The sequence below is a fragment of the Penicillium vulpinum genome (assembly GCF_028829585.1).
Source record: "Penicillium vulpinum strain IBT 29486 chromosome Unknown utg000003l_segment0_segment0, whole genome shotgun sequence".
In the NCBI taxonomy this organism is placed as follows: Eukaryota; Fungi; Ascomycota; class Eurotiomycetes; order Eurotiales; family Aspergillaceae; genus Penicillium; species Penicillium vulpinum.
The window spans coordinates 1,843,496-1,864,144 of record NW_026643243.1 but is presented as its reverse complement, the minus strand read 5'-3'; the positions used below and the strand labels follow the sequence as shown (position 1 = coordinate 1,864,144).

Here is a 20,649-nt window from a genome sequence, read left to right as displayed (position 1 = left end):
TCCTCATCAGGGTATGAGACCTTTGTTGGAACACGTGACATTGGATGTTCCTCTCGCGCTCATTAATTCTATCTTCTGAGCACATAAGGTATACCTTCGGATCTACGTATGTTCTACGGGGGAATAGGCCCACGGGCTTCGCTTACCCCAAGGCACCAGCCAATAGACCCCACAATACGGGAACTCAGGGGGGAGCCCCACCTCGCCTTTCGTGTCGCCGATACACACCTCAAACCACCGACCCTCGCGTTATCACCACACGATGCCGTCTTTGCTTGGCCTTCCGTTGGAACTCCTAGTCCAAATCGTAGAAGAAACGATTCCGGCGGATTTTGAAGCCACAGCCCTGTCTTGTAAAACTCTATTTGCTGCCAGCACCCCTTTCCGAGCGCGATATGCTACCCAACGGAAACGCTTTCGAAACTTTACATTTTCGCGAAAGATTGATCAAAACCTGGAAGGGGCAGAGAAATCTGACTCAGACGAATGTTGGGATGAAATTACCCAAGAAACAGGTATCCGGATCATGACCACGCGAGAGCTATTGGAACACATTGCTCTGGATCACTCTGTGGCGCAATATATACAATCCGTTGACCTGAGAGGGCATGCAGATGTAGAGGAAGATGAAGAGGTATCAAATTCGCTGGAAGCCGAGGTACCTGAGACTCTCAAGAACTTGGTGCTCACATCGCCCTTCATTGAAGCATTTGGGGGGCACCCAGATGATTGGATTGGGCAAATCAAATGGTCCGAAATATATGCAGACGTCTTCCTTTTGACCCTGCTATTGCAAGTACGAAAAGTGGCTTTACATCCACGTTGGGATGAGCTAAATCCTTTTAATAAGCGTAATGCTTTGACCAACGAACGTCTATGGCCGGTGCTCAAGCTGATTACGCACCGGGCCAATCATGCCGACGAATTTCCCAATGCGCCGTTGTCCATGCTCTCCATTGTACAGCCATCCCGTGACATCGGCTATGAAGAGAGATCTCCTCTGACACCATTTGTACCATTCCTGGCAATCAATTCCGTCTCCGAAGTCTCCCTGACTAGCTGCATCTTCAAAGACGATGGGTATACTGGAATCGTGTTTGACCCGTTGGTGGAATTTTATAGTACAAACTTGCGGAAACTGATTTTGGAGTCATGTGTCGCCGGCACGGAGGAGCTATCACAGCTACTCTTGCGAATTCCAAACCTGGAGATCTTTGAGTTTTCTCACGAAACCAAGTGGCATGGCTGCGGCCATAACTGGCACATTGGTGCATTCCTGGATACTGTGCAGAATTTCTGCGCAAAGACACTCAAGAAATTGTCAGTGACAATATTCACTCATTTTGGTAATAAAGGAGCCACTCTCATGGACATGACACGTTTTCGGAAATTGGTTGAGCTTGAATTGGACATTGATATGCTGTGCGGTCCTGCGTATAATCCGTCGATGAGAGATTTGGAATGGGATGAATTTGAGTCGGCTGGCAGTCCAGCCTGGCCCAAACTGATTGATATGTTGCCAACAACCATTGAAAGGCTCAACTTGTGTCTTAACACATTCAATGATGACCATCTGGAGTGCATCGCTCATTTAATTGAGGGCCTTTCAGATGCTCGGGTCGCAAAGCTGCCCCATTTAAATAAGTTGAGCCTTTCTGTGCGTATGGATTCAGGCTTGACGATTCCGGACGTGGCACTTGAGCCTTTAAATGCTGCGAAGAAAAGTGGTTTTTCAATTCTGAAGCTTGGCACATCCATTCCTCTTCTATAAGAGTCATTTTCTTGAAGCAATTTTAGACAATGAACACCGACTTTCTACCTCCCTTTTTGAAAATTGTTCCTGCTACTGCTTGCGTGCTTGTTGATACGAGATGATGTCGATTTAGCGGACCATAGAACGCACAAATATCTGACATACTTGGAAAGGTGTATATTGGTATCTAAGTTAGGATAAAACTTGGTAGTTGATATGAGCTAGTCATTGAGGCTGAGATTGCCTGGATTTCCTTTGCTCTTAGGATGAAGTCGAGAACTTTTGGTACCATATGATTTTAGTTAGGCTTGACTGAATACATTCGAGATTGGAGGTCCCTCTCCTATAAGATACTCTAGTATATATGGAATCCAAATAGTTTGTATAATTTTATACTAGAAATTAATGAGGATATCACAGTCCAAAATGAAGCTTAGTTTATTCTTTACCTTTCTTTCAATCGAAGTCGAACTTGCTTCTTTGGCATATGTATTATTGTTATAACACTAAATGCACAATACAAGGTAAGAAGTTAGAATCATGACTTTATATGATGCTAACTTGCGACATTAGGCTTGCAAACCGTGCAAACATGTTGGGCGATTTGTTCGTATCGCCAAGTTCTCCAGGTGTTCTGGTGGCAACCCGATACGGACCGTGGACGGACCGTGAACCCGCATCGAAATACCTGGGCACTACGGAGTACATCCTCTCTTGTTGGCCGACCTTCTATCATAATTAATTTTTTTTTAAAAAGATATATAAAAATATGTTAATCATTCTCTGGCATGATTGAATAGTTTACTTTCTTTCCAATTGCTCGCTCGAATTAAAGTCGAAGTGACTTGATCCAGGGCATTGGACTTCATGTGATCGGTTCGATCGGGTCCTCCCGCCCGATACGGACCGTCCGTTGGAATCAAGATAGCACTCTCGATTCATAGATAAATAGTTAGGATTCGCACGGAGAGAGAGGAAAAAAAACTAAATTTCAATAGCACATCTGTCAGTCACCTCCTGGAATTTGGAAGGTTCTATTCGAAATGACCTCCAGCAATCCCTCATACCTTATTATCGGCGCAGGTGTCTTTGGTGTGTCAACCGCCTACCACCTCATCCAAAAGTATCCTAATGCATCAATAACTCTGGTTGATCGAGATGCATATGATGCCGAGTCGCGTGTGGCCGCATCATGGGATTGGAACAAGGTTATCCGTGCTGATTACGACGACAAGGTCTACTGTAGACTTGCTCTTGAGGCTCAAGAGATTTTCAAGTCCGACCCTCTTTGGCAGCCACACTTTCACCAGACTGGAGTTTACTGGAATTGCCGCAGTGACTACGCGCAAAATGTCATCACAAACCACAAGGAGCTTGGTCGCAATGATGATATTATTGCTCTCCCTGTTGCTGAAGCTAGAAAGCTGTATGGAGGAATCTTTGATAACGCGGACTACACTGGTGTCAAGGAGGTTCTTGTGAATAGGGCTAGTGGCTGGGCTGCCGCTGGAGATGCTCTTCGAGCAGTGACAAAAAAGTGCCTAGAATTGGGCGTATCATACGTCACTGCATCCGTTACTAACCTTGAATTCGATGGCCATGGCTCTTGCACCGGTGTAAAGATACGATCTGGAGAGACATTGTCGGCCACGCATGTTATCGTCGCTGCTGGGGCTTTCACACCGACATTGCTGGAGTGGAGTGCTGCGAAGAGCGGCAATACTGGGCTACGAGCCGGAGAGCGAATTCTTGCGGCTGGTATTACGATCGGAATGGCACAACTCAACGAGGAGCAATATAAAAAGTTCAAAGACATGCCTGTTGGCTTCCAGGGCTACACACCGACTGAAGGTACGCTCTTCCGGTGTATTCGTATGGAATGCCACTAATGATTCCTAGGGAAACCCTTCATTGGCACCCTTCCCCCTACTAAAGACCGGGAGCTCAAGTGGTGGGGATCTAAGATTTTCACAAACACCCGAGAGGTACTCCCCGGGCATTATATCTCTTCTCCTCCACCCACGCATGACTACAACCAGTGGAAGGTTCCAGGACCTCTCAAGCAAGATATTATAGAGGCGAGAAATCTGTGGTATGGGCCCGAAAGTGCAACATGGGAGATGACGAAACATCGCATTTGCTGGTTAGTGACCCCTTGACAACGCAGCGATTGACTTCTTTTTTAACATTTGAAAGGGACGCTTTCACCACTACCTCGGACTTTATCATTTCGCCCCACTCTGCCTCCAAAGGACTATACATCGCCAGTTGTGGTTCGTTCCATGGATACAAGTTTTTCCCAGTACTTGGAAAATACATCACACAGATGCTTGAGGGGGAACTGGCGCCCGAATTGATGGGAAAGTGGGCATGGGATCGACAGCGACCTGACTCGTCCCAAAACGTGGAGTACCCAAACTCTGAGATGAAGCATTTACTAGAACCTGCAGCAAAATTGTAGAGGAAATCGGATAGGCTCTTCAAGCCAAATCAAGTATTACCAGTGTATTTTCTAGCCAATATTGCGGCGGTGTTGTAACATGATGCATGTCGCAGGAGCATAATGAAGCCGACAGGCTGATATAAAGAGCCAGATATTCATTCTTCATCTCTATAAAGCATTACAATAGCGTACAGTTCCTCAAGAGAACATAAGTGACGACGATGCCTGCCACTCTTCTAACAGAGTGTTAGGTTTACACCATAGGCTAACCTAAATTCACAATTGGGAGAAGCTTCTCGATAAACTTGATGATGTTGGAAAAGAGCATATTGGGGTTCGTTGTACAAATAATCATTGGCTCACCCGACTGGCGGCAGCCTGTATCGCTGTTCAGAGAAATCTAACAACAGTCATAATTCTGACAAAGATAAAAGTAAACTTACAATGCGGAAATTTCCCATGTTCGCCCGGATATTAGTAGATACAGAATGAGTGTCGAAGGTATGCGCAGCAATTTCAAACGTAGGAGGGCCGCTTTACCGAGACGACCCTCTTTCTCTGTCAATGCGCAATGTGCCATATCCTCTCCCTTCGCTCTTTCCCGGAATCGCGATTAGGGAAAACAAGACAAGGCCATAGGTGCGAAGAATAGTAGACCATGTAAACAACAAATTTCTTTCAAAATGCCAGCCGCAGAAGGCCCCATGTCTGTCGTCGAGTTGCTGCATAAAATTCTTTTGGTTCCCGATTTGAAGGAGAGGGTCTGGCAAGCTGCTTTTTGTTTGGTGTTCTTGTTCTGCTGGAGTGTGACCACCACGTCTGCAGAACTGGTCCGGGCTTGGGCTCCTAGGTAAAGTAAAAGCGGAAAGCTTATGTCTCCTGTTACTCTCGGGATGGCTGTTGTTTCAAATCTGTATGGGCATGATTACTGACTGCCTACAGAATTTTAGCCCCCTACAACCCTTCAACCCCACCAGCTCCACTAGCCCTACCAGTCCCAGCGTGCTCCAAGATCCTTGTTGTGGCAGATATACCCCCAGTACCTCCCAACTGCCCTCTGGCTGCCATTGATGATGAATATCGGGCGCCTAGATTTACTTCTAGACTCCTCCGCCATAGCCACCATCAAATTACTGCGCAAGCCCAGATTTACTTCTAGACTCCTCCGCCATAGCCACCATCAAATTACTGCGCAAGCCCAGCTAGCACGACCTATCACACATGGGAATTCTGTGGATTGCGACTGTGAAGTTTGTATGAATTCCCAATTTGACTCCCTGGATCGGACAGAGCGAGGACAGTTCTGAATTGTAAGTAAAGAGTACACTTAAGCTGATATGAAGCAGATATAAAAGCCATTTACTTGCATTTGTGAAAGATATATACTAAAGCCTGACGGGGTTGAAATTCACTATCTGCACTTGCTTGTCATTGAAAGGACTAACATAGTACCTAGGAAGAGTTTGACGAGAGAATGACGCCAGAAGCTCTCAGTGCCAAGACGGAGCTTTTTTCATTTTGTTTTCACCTTGTTTTTAGTTTTTTTTTGACTCCGGTGGTCTTTTTTTTCTCTCTTCCTTACTTGAATACAGCAAGGTTCTTCTTTGACAATATTGGATAATGTCACATTTTTCTTGCTTCCCGTAGCATGGTATCTCCCTCCCTCTTTTTATGATCAAAAAAAAAGAGAAAGAACATTAGTATTCATATCATGTATTCCGATGTGTCTATTTCCCGTCACTCCTGATAGAGATAGGTCCATGTGTACCACTCAAATTTCTTATCTTAGAAAGTTGCAAAAACATATGTCTCCCTCCTAAACTAGCTTCAATTTAATATACCCGTCATCCTGACGATTGCTCTCAACGGGTGATAGATCGGGGTGAGAGCTAGCTAATAGCCAGTTCCTCCTTTGGACGCGGAAATTTGACTTTGAGCATTTAAAGACCTCTACAAGACCCAACGTCCTTGACTGAAACAATATTGAAGATGAGCTACTATATGTGGGGGGACAAAACCGACGAAGAGATTGATCTAGAAATTTCTGGAGATATATGTCTTCTTCAAAGATACCGATACGCTACCTTTGTCGACGGAGGGAGCCTAAGAAAATTTCCTACCGATTTAAAGGGGCTATTACAGACGGAGCTTGCACTTCGGGAGAATACTCAACGCGAGGTAGCCTTGAAAGAAAGAATAGAGCAATTTACCAAGGAAAATATCAACGTGGCTGTTATTCAAGAGTTACAGGAGGACTTGTCGACAGTTTCGAAGGAATATTGGATCCTGGAACGACGTTGGTGGGAGATCAGATCTTCATTTCGAGACAGCCCGCTGAGGAGAGGTATCGATTACTGGCGCTCACAGCCAAAATGGTATATGCATCGAGTACTTTGGGAAGATTGCGTTGGGAGAGGAGGCTGTTGTGGTGGGGACTGTGGATGCTGTTCTCATCGCCAGTCGGAACGAAAATTTGCAGTTGGTCATTGCACCGTGGAGTGTTCTTGTTGCGAGAAGGCCCGGGGGTTTCCGCCGACCTAGAGCAAAAGTCCAAAATCCAGGATTCCTTCGTGCTTGATTATACGGGTGCACGTGCATGGTATTACAATCGAATCAAAACTGCTGCTTTGCTAGGGTTGACGGTCGGTAGTTATGAAAACCCTTTGGATCTCATTGTTGACTTGCCGCCAAGATATACACCTCCCTTCCAGGAATCAACCCCTCATTGCTAGTTAGATAGTTGGGCTGTTTGCTCCCAGTAGGAATCAAGTCTCTCCCTCCGCTCCTTTGGCCCATACATAGCGTAGAGCCCAAGAGTTATGCATATTCATTGACCATATCATACCTTGCTTCACACCAGATTTCTGTCATTAGGTCAGTATCTTATTCTTTTAAAGGCGTAGTTGGATTTGTTATTCTTTATCTGTATTGAGGAAAGTTATAAAAAACAATTGCGGTAGAAAGGAAAATAACCTGAGGCTGTACTTTTATATAGACTGGCCTATCTAACGCTAATCTATTAGGGCCTCGCACTTACTCGCCCGCGAGCGTGCGTGACCATCACTATTTTTCACTCGAATCATCTAAATCGCGCGCACTCAATCTATTAGATAATAATTGCTTCTTTAAATGATCAGGGTGTTCTTCAGTTCAACCGCACTTGACCACTAGGGCTTAAGTACGGCTGAGCGGATGGGAAGCCCTGTTTTCCACAACCTATGGTCGTATGTATCAGGTTATGTCTAGGAAGGAATTGTACAATGCAACTCGTCTGATAGTAAATTCGTATCCTGCAGAGGCTCGATAGAGAGAAGAAAACAATTAACCGCAAATTCCAGCATATGTGCGACGAAAAGCAGATTTTCCATGTATGAAATCTGATTACATTATATTTATATTTAACATCTATGGTAGACTTTGGTGACACCATTGAATGAATTCATTCAAATTTCCCAAGTCATCGGTAGCATTGTTATCCATATACCGCAGGCTGACATCGGATCTGCCGGTAGCATCCAGCGTGGCATTCAACAACCACCAAAGCTCCTGGGCGTGTTTCGGATACCCAAGGTGAAGTAATTGATCCTTGTCCAGGAGGCCGATAACAGAATCCCAGATGCGTCTCCAATTACCAGACGCACAGCGTATTCTATCGAGTGATAGGTATTTTAACAAGCCTGCTCTCGCCTGGAATGCGAGGGAGTTAATAGCTATTATAATATTGTTAGCAATTTGATTCCTTGGCTGCCTTCACTTATTAACGTACCATAAATCAGAATCAGGAGATGCTCCACTGATACTGAAAGACTCCATGGTATTGGGTCTTTACTTAGAGGAGTTTCAAGTAATTCTGTGATCACATCTTTCAGGGGTGGAAGAGGGAGCTCGGTCGAGTGCGACATGGCAATTCTGCTGAAAGAAGATGCGCTTTCGGCTTCCCATAACCCGGCACTCCAGGGGAAATGACAGTCCAATTCAAAGACCGATATGGATGGGTGGTTTTTGAAGCAGACTGTGAGGAATCCATCCGCTAGAAAAGCCCAACAAGCAATTCTTGTAGCTGGTCAGCGACGAATGTCGAAAGAAAAAACATGATAGGAAATGATGAGGGTATAAGTTACCGTATGCACACTTCATCTGCCACCAAATTTATCCAAGTTCTCTCATCACAAACAGTAGGAGCTGTTCCTCGCTTGAGCTGAAAAATCCCTAAGGATCGTATGGTGGATACTAAGCATGGATGTCGGACGATACGAATGCGACGTCTTGTTTGCATATTGTCTTGTCCAAATTGAAGCATCTCAATAATGAGAGCGCTCTGTAGCAACTGTACGGTTGACAATCGATGCGACTGGTCTTTCGGTGAAGCGAGTGTAGACAGATCCGCAATTTTCCGAAAGATATATTCTTCCGCGACATCGAAGAGACCAGATGGCAGAGCTCCTCCATCCAATGGAATAGTATATGTGGCACCGGATAAAAAGATGGACAGTAAAAGAGGATTTGAGATGTTTCCCGGGTCGAAGGTTGGGAAATGCACCACGGGTAAATGCCAGTGAAGAGAGTGGAAGAACGCAGAGATAGAAGCAGAGATGTTAGAAACCCCCAAAAAAGTAGACAATTCCATGAAATCAAGCGGGCTTAGCATTTCTGTGCTTCCAAGACCCATTGACTTTGAAGTTTCGACCAATTCTGTCATAATCTCGGATAGTTGGTTGGAAAGCTTTGAAGGGAAGAGTGTATCAGGGGTGAATTGAAGTAGATAGTCATCCGTAAAAGGGGGGAGAGTAGATGGTGTTTGGAAAGGGAAACTTGTAAGTTGGAAGTCATTATCAAAAGCTGACGTGGGATCAGTAGGAACGAGGGCATCTTCGATATGGGAATTGAGTGTTTCAAGGTTTCTCCGAACAGAACTCTTTGCAGTCTCCCCGATTGCTAGCCTGTCCCTTTGGAAAGACGGATTGGCGAAATGTTGGAGGAAAGAGAATGATCCACTGTCTCTAGATGTGACTCGGGATGCGGTTATAGAAGCCGGGAGTGCGGCTACTGTGGAACAACTGGGATCCCGAGAAGGAATCTCCTGGGCCACAAAAGTACATTGTCGCCCAAGCGACCGACAGCGAGAGCATGGTTGACTCCTATCACAAGATGCCCTGGCAAAGAAGCACAACTCACAGGAATGCCTTTTCCTACCTGGCTTGGCTGCAGGAGGCGCAGGTTGGTTGAGCTTTTTTGCACAGGTTTTGATATGTCTTCGTGTCACCTCACTTTCGAAACATAAGTAATTGTCATTATTTATGGCAAGGTACTTTACACACGGCTTTAGAAATGATTTGTTGCACAAAGGGCAGCTGGAAGAAAGCTGCCGTGTATCTGGGAGGTGGTCAGCCTATTCATATTTTTAATATCGAGCTTATTGGACCTTACGGGTCGCTTCATGGCGAATTAAATGAGTTTTCCTCTGATAAGATTTTTCACATAGTTTACATTGAAACATAACGTCGAAAGCATCCTTTGTTGTCACAATAGCTGAGTGAGGAAAAAAAAAAGGAAAGGGGGTAGCGGCTATTACGGGTAGTCAGCGCGTGGATAAATTCTATCCGTGCGTGGCCGGATCCTTGAGATCCTTGACCACTGAGAACCTTTGATGGCATATTAATTTTTAAAATCGCAAACATTCAAAGAAATTCTCAATTCCAAAAGGATATTTTAAATGAAAAACGAAGGAAACAACGACTACAGTATTCCGTACACCGATCAAGATTGGTCATTTATTCAGGCAATGTACTCCGTACATAGCCCCGAGGAGTACTCCGTACTCCGTACAGCCCTAATTTTGGCTTCAGCAAACTACTAATCACAAATGGGGCTGGGCTTGGACCATGACATGTTATCTACGGAGTACTCCGTGGAGTCTGCAAGGGTAAATGACAGAACGCACTAACAATGCTGCATACTTTGATTATTTGCTAAATGAAACGCTTCCTCCTAGCGGGCCGGGCCATCGGAGATGGGTGCTCTTATATATATCCTCTTATATATACTCATGATCAACAGTTTAAGTGTGGGGAAATATTTAATTTTCGTGTTTTATATGTATGGAATATGCAATAATACCTGAAAAGGTCGCAGACATCCATGAAGACTAAACGCCTAAAGGAGTAGCTCCTTAAAAGCACTGGTGCTTAGACTATGGAGTAGTGATTTTCCTAACGCCATTGAAAGTAAGCGGACTCTATGGGGACCTATTTTGGGCGACCGGGAGCAAATGAGCGGAACTTTCCGAACCCCTGGCGTGCATGGAACCTGAGTGCATCGCCCAGTAGTGGAGCCATACAAAAATCCTTTGAAGATCAAGGTATCATATCCGCTAGTTGAGAAAAGTTTCTTTCGGTCGAGCCCACGACAATTTGCATAATTATTATTCCATAGAGATACTCACGATTATTTTCTGTATGATGTGCAACGGAGTTATTAAGATACCAAAACAAACCCGAGAACCAAAGACATGCACGGAAGACGTAGATCTCACTCCACATGGGGAAATAGACGTTGTGGGTCACAAGAAGATCGACAGGATCGAAAAGATCGAAAAGGCGGTGGGGTTGACATCTCTAGCGCAGCCAAAAAGATCAAACCCCCTCCGCCTCCCCCCACCCGCAAGGGTTAATGAACGATGGGGCAAGGCGCAATTTATATATTGAATTTAAATGCTTGTGCAACGCTTCGGCGATGCGATGCAGTGTTGGTACGGAATACCTTGTACAGAGTGCAGAGAACTTTGTACTGGGAAGGAAAAAAAGCAATTAGGATTGGTTGGCTTCAAATTTTAGAAATGCAGTGTACCTGACTAGAGGCCCATGTACTCCGGTAGCTGGGGTTCTGCATTAGGTAGGAGGCACATGACTGGTCTGTCGGGACTCGAATTTAGTTGCACAGGACTTTTGCAGGTCCGATTTAGGATTATTCGGCTTATTTCGCCGAACAGCCCTATATTGAAGCCGGCACCTTGCTTGGAATAGCCCCTGAGCTGATATATCAGCACAAAGACTTGGGATACGTTCTGCATACGAGGGTGTGTGTGGCTGGACTAGTTCAAACTAGACTCGGAGCGGGAGCAATCAAATATGGCGCTACTGCGATTAGCGGCCCGGGTGTGAAGTGATAGGTCCAGTATAAGGTTTGAATATCAGCTTTGGTTCATTGGCCGGCGTGTCAACGAAAAACGAGTAAAATCTGAAAGAAGGGGACCAATCAGGAGGATATCAACAAGCGAAATGGGCTGGTCTGGTCTTGATTTCTTGCTTGGCGTTCATTCTTGGCCTAGGCAATAGTTTGTGATGTAGATCGACGTTTGCTCCCCTTTTTTAAGATTGCTAAAATGGCTAGTTGATGGGTTGTAACATATAAGGCGGCCTACCTCTCTGGTTTGTTCCTCTACCCCATCGCTTCGTTGTTGGTTTTCGGCCTATCACTCGTTTTTGCTGACATCATTCAGCGTCCATTCTTTACCTCACTCTGAATATACTTCGAACTCGCAACAATGAAGCAGTCCGTGGTCACTTCCCTTGTGGCCCTCGCAGCCTCATGCACCGTGAGCAAGCCCTCGCCGTTGGTTTCTGTTGCAAAGAGATGTGTAGCTAACAGAATATGTCATTATATAGGGAGTCCAAGCCTCTGATAACTTGATTAACGTGCCCGTTAATCTTTGCGCAGCCATCCTGGGACAAGCCAAGTGCGAGCAGGAGGCTACCACCTCTCATGGCTTGATCAGCGTCCCTGCCAACGCTTGTGTGGCAGCTCTCGGACAAGCAAAGTGTGATCAGGTCGCTTCCACTCATGGTAGACGCCACCATGGCTTGATTAAGGTGCCCGTTAATCTCTGCGCAGCCATCCTGGGACAAGCCAAATGTGAGCAGGAGGCAAAGACCAGTGATGGGTTGATCAGTGTCCCTGTCAACGCTTGTGTGGCAGCTCTTGGACAAGCCAAGTGTGACCAGGTCGCTTCCACTCACGACAAACGCCACCATGGTTTGATCAGCGTTCCCGTTGGACTCTGTGGAGCCATTCTCGGACACGCCAAATGCGAGCAGGAGACTGTCGCCCATCATGGCTTCATCAACGTGCCCGTTAACGCGTGTGTGGCAGCCCTTGGAAAAGCCAAGTGTGACCAGGTCACCTCCACTCTGAGCAAGCGCGGTGGTTCCCTGATTAGCGTGCCTGTTGGACTGTGCGCGGCTATCCTTGGACAAGTCGAGTGCAACCAGAAGACAGCTAGCACTGGCGGCTTGGTCGACGTGCCTGTTAACGCCTGTGCAGCGGTCCTTGGAGAAGCCAAGTGCGATCAGGCCTCTTCTGTCGGTAGCGGTGATGACGCGCTGATCAATGTGCCCATTAACCTCTGTGCAGCCATTCTCGGCGAGGCTGAATGCAAGCAAAAGTCAGCCACCGGTGGCGGTTTGGTCAACGTGCCTGTCAACGCTTGCGTCGCTGTTCTCGGACAAGCTAAGTGCGACCAGGCCTCTTCTACTGTCGGCGGCGGCGGTGGCAACAACAACAACAACGGTGGCGGTAGCAATGATGGTTCTCTGATCAATGTGCCTGTCGGACTCTGCGCAGCTGTTCTCGGAGAGGTCGAGTGCCAGCAAAAGACACCCACCAGCGGTGGTTTGATCAACGTACCCGTTAACGCATGTGTCGCAGCCCTCGGTCAAGCTAAGTGTGACCAGGCCTCTTCCTCTCCTGGTAACAATGGAGGTTCCCTGATTAATGTGCCGATTAACGTTTGTCTCGCTGTCCTCGGTCAGGCTCACTGCGAGCAAAGCTCTCCCCCCGGTGGTGGTCTGATCAATATCCCCATCGACCTGTGCCTGGCTGTTTTAGGCGAGGTTGATTGCCATGATCACTCTGGTCCATCTCCCCCAACTGCCACTCCTGCCAAGCCCACTGTCCCCGTCATTGTGCCCGGTGAGACCAATACCCCCGGTGTTCCTGGCGAGACTACCCCCGCTGTTCCTGGCGAAACTACCCCCGCTGTTCCTGGCGAGACTACACCTGCTGTTCCTGGCGAAACTACCCCCGCTGTTCCAGGCGAGACTACTCCTATTGTGCCCGGAGAGTCTTCTGTCCCCGGTGTTGTGCCAGGCGAGTCTACCGTCCCTTGTGCTGAGGCTTCTACCACCCCCGTCGCTACTATTCCCGGAGGCCCTGGTGGACCTGGAGGACCTGGCTCTGCTTGGCCTTCCGGCGGTCCCTCTGCTTCGGGTCCTTGGTCATCATACAGCCGTGTTCCCGCAGTCACTGTTGGACGCCCGACCCCCACCGGCTCTTTCACCCGCGTCACTCCCACCTTCACCAACGTTGGCACTGGCTGCAATGCTGCCTGCCAATCATCTAAGACCTCTGCCGGTCTTGTCGCTCACACTGCCCCTGCCTCAGGTGGTAGCGAGGGTGGTGACAACAACGCCAGCGGCAGCGCCATTCCCAGCACCATTCCTTTCAACGCTGCCGGCCGCACCACTTTGTCCGGTGTTGCTATGGTGTTCGGAGCCATCTGCGCTTTTGCTATGCAGATCTAAGTGGGTATGTAATTTTACATGTTGCTCAAGGCGGTAACTGGTGGTGACATATTGTATCGCTCGGTGTTGATATTTGTCGTTTCTGTCGCGTTGGACATACCCGTCCGTCCTTTACTTTCTCCTGTGTTCAATGGTTTAAATCAGCATGGATTAATATAAATACACGATATACGTTTCTCAATTCAGCTTCCTCTTGCGGTTAAAGGTGTACATGTATATATCACGAATTTATTCGTCTCACCATTTTTTCTAGAGCATTTCCTAGTCTTTGTTTACTACTTTCCCTTTTATTACGTAGAGCAACATTGGTCCTTAAATTATTAACTTCTGCAAGATATTGAGGCGATACAGTTCATTCAAATTCTTCCAAGTCAATGATTACATAGATATGTACTGGTAGCGTAATGGGTGCTGCTCACACTATGCTCACACTATCATCCAATTCGGGACAACTTCTTGAAGCATTATTTGCTTACCAACCAATTTCCCTTCCTGGGCAACAAAAAAGCAAACAATGACCCACTGAACATGTCAAAAATTAATGGCTTACCAGATGACTCAATAATAGATATGATAGATCATCCGCCAAGTCTTCAGGGGAAGGGCGCGGCTTACCCCATTTGGATTTCTATCCCTTTCGTCTGGGCATTAGTCCATTTATTGCGATCCACAACTCTTTCTTCGTGTTACGTCCAATGCCTATCCTAATCTCTGCAGCATTGCATTCCATTTATTTGTCCTATCTTCCGAGTAAATCCCGTACTTGCTTTTATCTGCCTCGTCCGGAACTCCAACCGCCGCTCTTCGGCATTGTCTTTTAGAAGGTTCCATCATGATTTGGGCAATATTGAGCAAAGGAAGGCTAGATTTGCTTTATAAAAAACCGAAAAGAGACCAATTGGGCTTGCAAGTGCAAGAGAACCAGAAAATTCCTGATCGCCAGCTCCGGTCCATTATCTCAGAGAGGTTTGCTTTTTTGGAAGCTAAAGCCGAAACTTTTTTCATTTACCATAAACTCCATAAATTCAGAGCTTACTGTCTCGTACTTGGCTGTACATTCAGCAAAACGGCTTTGTTTGTAAGCAGGTGTGTGAATCATTTCCATTTCGGTTGGACGAGAGCAAGCACACTCAAGTTCAATTAGCGAAGTAATGTACAAACTATCATCAACGAAAATATTGCTTTGATGGAGATCGGTGTGAACGAGGGTGAAGGGGCTATTTCATAGATCTTTTGTAACATTTGTCGGAAAAGCCACTTGCATCGCAAGCAAGGCCGATGCTCAGTAAACGTAATCACTCCAAGGCTCTGATTGTTGTCGCATTGGTTGAGTTCTGAGTCGACAATTATGAAGTCCCCGGAGATCCATGCCATATGAATCAGCGACCGAATATGTCTAGGGCCGTGATCGTTCTCTAGATCGCGAATTTTGAGTGACAATGGACGGTTTGTCAAGTAGAGGTAGCCGTTCTTGTTGATAATGAATGAGGCAATTGTTGGAAGAGGAATGTCCCTTCTCAGCCAGGCTGATATGGCAGTGTATATGGGATGCGCCGAAGCGGACGTCCCAAAAACGAAAAGGCAGTCGGCTGAAATGCTGGACACACAGGTTAGAAGAGGGAGATTGTCGATATGTGAGAGCTAGCAAGCTTCATCAGTGTAGTGTCAGTTGTTGAGAGAATAAAAACCACACCGTCTCTCCATCGGAAGTGGCAAAGCTGTAACGACGAGGAGTGGGAATATCTAGGCAATACCTTGCAGCCAAGCACAGATCCCTACTTTGGATCGAATATTCTCATCACAATTCCCTGGATAAAGCCCTTGCCTAATCGGTATGTCAGGGGCAGCTTAAGAATAACTTGATTTCCCTAGTGTCTTCTAAACTTTCAATGAATGATAGAGACTGGGAAGCAGACGTTGGAACTTTCATGACACCAATCTTCAACATCCGCCACTTGACATAAGTCATTCGGTGGAAGGCCCAAATGGTGGGTTATAACATCCTTGACTGAATACATATGGGTTTGAAGACTGGTAAAAATTTGTAGTATTAACTGGGATAGTCGAGTCGACGTAAGATGTTGACCTCTTCCTTTCGTGCCTTAGGGTAGGTGGTCTCACCTCTCAGCAGAGTGAGGGTCTTCGACATTGTCTTAGTGATTGTGTACTTTAACATAAATCCTCACTAGTAGTGAAACGGGTGACCGCGTAAATTTTGTAGCTACAGCGTTGTAGAACGTGAATTGTTGCAACTCGATGAGCGGTGGTTGCCCAGGGCACGAATGTTTGCTCTTGCCCTGGCCAGGCGGGCAAGTACTCAGATGCGTAAAGCTGCAGGCGAGATAGCTACATACTGAGTTCTGGATATTTCATCATGTTTTGACCAAGCTTCCAGTAGCCACTTAGTGTACTGCAAGTTGGTGGTTCAGCTCAAAAGAAGACTTGACATTATGGGAAGCCTGGCTGGCTAGATAAAGTCATGATCGAATACTTTCCAATAAGAATAATACCATGTGTGAGGTGTTTCCCCGGTATTGGAAGTTCAAGATCCCCACGGATACTGCCATCGGTCCGACATTAGCTTCCACACTGTTAAATCGATAGGTTATGCCAACATCAAGCAGCTCATATAAATAATCCGTGGATGTTGGCAATATGACCAATAATTTTTTCAATGGAGAGAGTGAGACATAAAGTATCAAATAGGTCTCGTTCAATTCATTTATCAGCTAGCTTTGCGGTTTGGTGGTGGTGTTATATATTATTGGATATATCACCCAGCTTAGAGTACGCGGAGGAACGGAACGGATCAAAGCAGATCGAAGATTCTGAGGTATTTTGCAGGCGTAAAATGAACCGTTCAGGTTAGAAAAAAAGATAGCGAAAGGGACAAAAGTTGAAATGGAAAAAAAATGCCAAAAAAATCCCCTGACCCGGGATCGAACCAGGGACCTCAAGATGACAGGTTCTTTGCAGAACAGGACAATTACAGTCTTGCGCTCTTCCAGCTGAGCTATCAGGGGATGTTGTTGAAGCCTTGGCAGATTTTGTAAAATATAACTCAATTTATTTTACTAGGTATATCTATTCTTTATATGGGGGTTCACTCCCTCTCACAAAAGAGATTTGGCATGTAGAAGCTTGGGGAGAGCCTTTATAGAAACCGAACCAATAATAACCACCCCGTTCTCAAAAGAAAGGCAATCTAAAAATGCCCCACAGAGGACTTCGTCTTGGATATGAGCAAATGTTCCTTCAACGTGTCGCGAGTATCTGCTAGCATTCCACCAAGCAATTCGAACTAAGAAGCCCGTTCAGTATCCTCAGATTCGTCAGGCACTCAAAACTCACCACTCGTGTATTCACCAGGTGACGTGTGGATGCGACCGGAGCAAACTCCAAATAGAAGTGGGGTACACAGCTCTCAGTCGATCAAGCCAGCCACATTGCAATCCTCGTCAATTAGGACGTTCACTTCATTCAGGTCATAGTGGGCGGTCTACAGCGGGAGCTTTTCCAGCTGTTCAAGACTATCCAAAACCCCGAAAGCTGACTCCGGTATGGGACGATATCCTCTGGCAGTGAAACCAGGAGGGCCTCGAGCTAGGATCGAACATGGCCCTCAACGCTACGCTGCTGTTAGCGAGGCAGCCCTTGGACAGAACGCGACAAAGGGATTTGTTGATAGCAGATTGGCTTTTCGCACTCTAGCCAGGCAGACGATTGAAGGAATATGCCCAAAAACCCTCTTTGAGAAGCTACTCATCTTCCAAAGCTGTGGCATGAGACACAACTGATCTCAAGGCGCTTCTTACGATATTGAAAGCATCTCAATCGACGGACTCAGTGTAAGATTGCTCCACTATCTGAAGACCATCTGCTAGTGCAAAGAATAGGGTCTGAGTGAACATTCCCTGCATGGGAGGTCGATCGACACGATTTACAGGACTACCCAGATGCTTGAGGGCCAACTTCTTTGCCTATTTGACTTGTTCTGCTGGTGTATTAAGGAGTCTATGAGGGCTTTATTAGTGTGTATCGCCAGTATTGTCGAGGACTGTAGGATGAAGAATCGCAGGGGGAGATCGGGGTGGATATTGGCATTATGACAATCTTCCGCTGGGGGAGGGTGGGGATGAAGTTTGTTGCTACAGTAGTTAATAGCGGCCTATTCTAGTGATCAGTATAGGCACGGCTCCATGAAGAACAAAAACTCGGGACTTTTATGTGTAAAATGGACAAGAAGGAGAAGGAGGAAAGGGGAGCTTGTGCGAGTCAAATTGACAAGCCAGATCATCATGCCATCGCTCTTGTCCCTACACACATAAACGTGGAAGATTCTACCACGTCACGAGGATCTACGCCTATGGATGTGTAATCCTGCCGGGACGGCAGGTTTACTTAGGCCGCTACACCTAAGTGATTACATAAGATCATTTAACCGCTAGGCCAAAAGATCATAAGGACAAACAGAACATCTGTTTGTCATTGCAGCGGTATATATATTAGGCCCTAGACTCTGCTTAGGACCACAGATGGATTATGATCCGCGTCCCGCGTATTGTTTCCGGAACACGCAAAGCTACAAAGGCGTAGCATTGCAATTTCAGATCCTGCAAGCAAAGCTCGCCGAATTCGAAGGAGTTGCTTCGGAGCAGAAGGTTCCTCACGATACCCGTGTACTCACGGATAAGCAGCCTTTCCCACCAGGTGGCGACTGTTCTGATTGTTGGGTTGGTAAAGTTTGAGGAAGGCGAAGAAGAAGATACTGGGATGAGGATTTGGTTATATAGTGATGCATATGGAATCAAGGGGATGATACTAAGAGTTGTGGAGAGTGGGTGGATTGCTGAGCTTGGTCAGGAAGTTATTTGCATTGAATATTCCTGTCACTAAGCCAATATAAACTAGCACGATATTGACAAGACCTGAGAACGATTGGTGTTAGATCGGGGTCTCAAATGGTTGTTGGCGCATTTTCCTCTCTGGCCAGTTGTCTGACATGTCTAGTTTATATCGTAGCAGAGAAGCCTGAGCCTTGATGCAGAGAATTGAGTATTGCTGCAATACTTGTATTTGGCTCTTTTTATATATTCAGAATCATGTCTTCTCTGATGAGGGTGGCGGACAATCTACTTGTACAGCTGAACTGTTTGTGTCTGAGAGTACGACAGCAAACCCTGGTTCCCCCATTCACCCCCAATCCCACTCTGCTTCCAACCAGAAAGGTAGCCATGTGGGCTGGGGACCTCGGCACTATTGATCCACACGGTCCCGACTTGGAGTTTCCGCGTAATTCGCTTTGCAGTGCCGATGTCATTCGCCCAAACGCAGGCCCCTAAGCCAGTATCTGTTCCATTGACCCTCGAAATCACTTCATCCTCGGTTGACCACTTCATGAGTGGAATGATAGGACCAAACTGTTCTATCTGGACGACGAGGGAATCAGGTGGTGGTTGGTCCACGACAACAGGTGCGATGAAGAGCCCTGGGTACTTGTCGTCGCTGTTACCCCCGCGAAGTAACGTATAGTTGTTCTCCTTGCAATCAGCAATGAGATCTTTGACCAACTTGTACTGTAATTCATTTTGGATTGGACTGAACAGGGGCGAGTGGTCACCAGAAAGGTCAATTGTGATGTTTTTGACTGCCTCCACAAATGCGTCTCGGAATTCTTGGAAAATAGCCTCATGCACATAAACCCTTTTTGTAGCAACGCACATTTGACCTGAATGGAAAAAGGATCCGGCAGCAACCTTAGCAGCAACAGTTTTGACATCGACGTCTGGGCAAACAACACTTGCATCGTTTCCTCCAAGTTCGAGTGTCACTCGTTTCAGAGTCTTGGCTGCGCTTTCTGCTACCTTTTTTCCAGTTTCAGTGGATCCGGTGAAACTGATCTTGTCGATCCCCGGATGAATGGTAATGAGCCTTCCGATATCGTTGTCTCCGTTGAGTGCTTGGAATACACCCCGCGGAAGCACGGATGACGCAAGCTCAGCGAATTTCAAAGTCGCACATGGGGTGAATGGCGACGGTTTAACAATGATGCAATTTCCCATGACGAGCGCTGCAGCAATCTTGCCGGCGGCTAGCACAAGCGGAAAATTCCAAGGGCAAATCGCACCCACCACTCCTATGGGGTGATGGATAGACACGATCTTGAGTTTATCATTTTCGTATTCAACTTTATCGGGAAATGACTGAGATGCTGGACTAGTAAGCCTTTTAATTGGAAAATAACTTTTGGATTGTAGATTTGAAATACCATTAAATCTGATAAAGGCCAAAGTATCATCAATTTCTATATTTGCGAGGAGTTTCTGAGAAGATTCTTAGCAGTATTCCCAATATGCACAATGTGAAAGGATTGAGTTACGGATTTTCCAGTCTCTGCTGCCAGAGGGACATGTATTTCATCTCTTCGCCGTTCTAGTTCATCGGCGAGTTTGAGTAGATACCCCTGTCTTTCTTCAACAGACAAGAGCTTCCATGATTTGAATGACACCCTTGCAGCTTCGACTGCGTCGTTAAGGTCTGTCTCATTTGCGACTGTCACCTCCCAGAGAACTTCATTGGTCCTGGGGCTCGTGACTGTCGCAGAATCTCGGGCCTGGCGCTCCGAGTTGATAATATTGTAGAACATTTTGAGATCTCAGAAATAGACAAAGACTTGATATGGAAACCTCATACAGCTGACTGCTCAATTAAATATTAAGCCCCAAGTGAATGGTGGGTCAACGGGTTTCTCCCACATTCGTGACGGGATTTATACATCATAAGGGAAATATACCCGAGGTGTGGAGAATTGCCGCCAGGGAGGGAGGAAGGTGGGATATATCCGAAGAGCATCACTCATCCCATCTATTTTCAGT

At 46.4% G+C, this 20,649-nt stretch overlaps 5 protein-coding genes across 5 annotated transcripts; 3 read left to right on the top strand and 2 right to left on the bottom strand.

Annotated features, from left to right (window-relative positions):
* Positions 1–262: 262 nt before the first annotated feature.
* N7479_005805 (uncharacterized protein) lies at positions 263–1,771 on the top strand (the record flags this gene model as incomplete). Its single annotated transcript, XM_057253501.1, has 1 exon — positions 263–1,771. The coding sequence occupies one exon, from the start codon at positions 263–265 to the stop codon at positions 1,769–1,771; it is 1,509 nt and encodes a 502-aa protein (XP_057107363.1).
* A 1,025-nt stretch (positions 1,772–2,796) lies between these two features.
* On the top strand, positions 2,797–4,214 carry N7479_005804 (NAD(P)/FAD-dependent oxidoreductase; the record flags this gene model as incomplete). Its single annotated transcript, XM_057253500.1, has 3 exons — positions 2,797–3,604; positions 3,653–3,896; positions 3,950–4,214. The coding sequence occupies 3 exons, from the start codon at positions 2,797–2,799 to the stop codon at positions 4,212–4,214; spliced, it is 1,317 nt and encodes a 438-aa protein (XP_057107362.1).
* Positions 4,215–7,601: 3,387 nt separating this feature from the next.
* N7479_005803 (Zn(II)2Cys6 transcription factor) lies at positions 7,602–9,850 on the bottom strand (the record flags this gene model as incomplete). The annotated part of the gene is made up of 5 exons (XM_057253499.1): positions 7,602–7,906; positions 7,963–8,249; positions 8,318–9,585; positions 9,619–9,725; positions 9,769–9,850. The coding sequence occupies 5 exons, from the start codon at positions 9,848–9,850 to the stop codon at positions 7,602–7,604; spliced, it is 2,049 nt and encodes a 682-aa protein (XP_057107361.1).
* A 1,889-nt stretch (positions 9,851–11,739) lies between these two features.
* On the top strand, positions 11,740–13,774 carry N7479_005802 (uncharacterized protein; the record flags this gene model as incomplete). Its single annotated transcript, XM_057253498.1, has 2 exons — positions 11,740–11,790; positions 11,861–13,774. 2 exons carry the CDS (start codon positions 11,740–11,742, stop codon positions 13,772–13,774), a joined length of 1,965 nt encoding a protein of 654 aa, XP_057107360.1.
* Positions 13,775–18,906: 5,132 nt separating this feature from the next.
* N7479_005801 (aldehyde dehydrogenase family protein) lies at positions 18,907–20,420 on the bottom strand (the record flags this gene model as incomplete). Its single annotated transcript, XM_057253497.1, has 3 exons — positions 18,907–19,985; positions 20,043–20,097; positions 20,154–20,420. 3 exons carry the CDS (start codon positions 20,418–20,420, stop codon positions 18,907–18,909), a joined length of 1,401 nt encoding a protein of 466 aa, XP_057107359.1.
* Between the last annotated feature and the right edge of the window lie 229 nt (positions 20,421–20,649).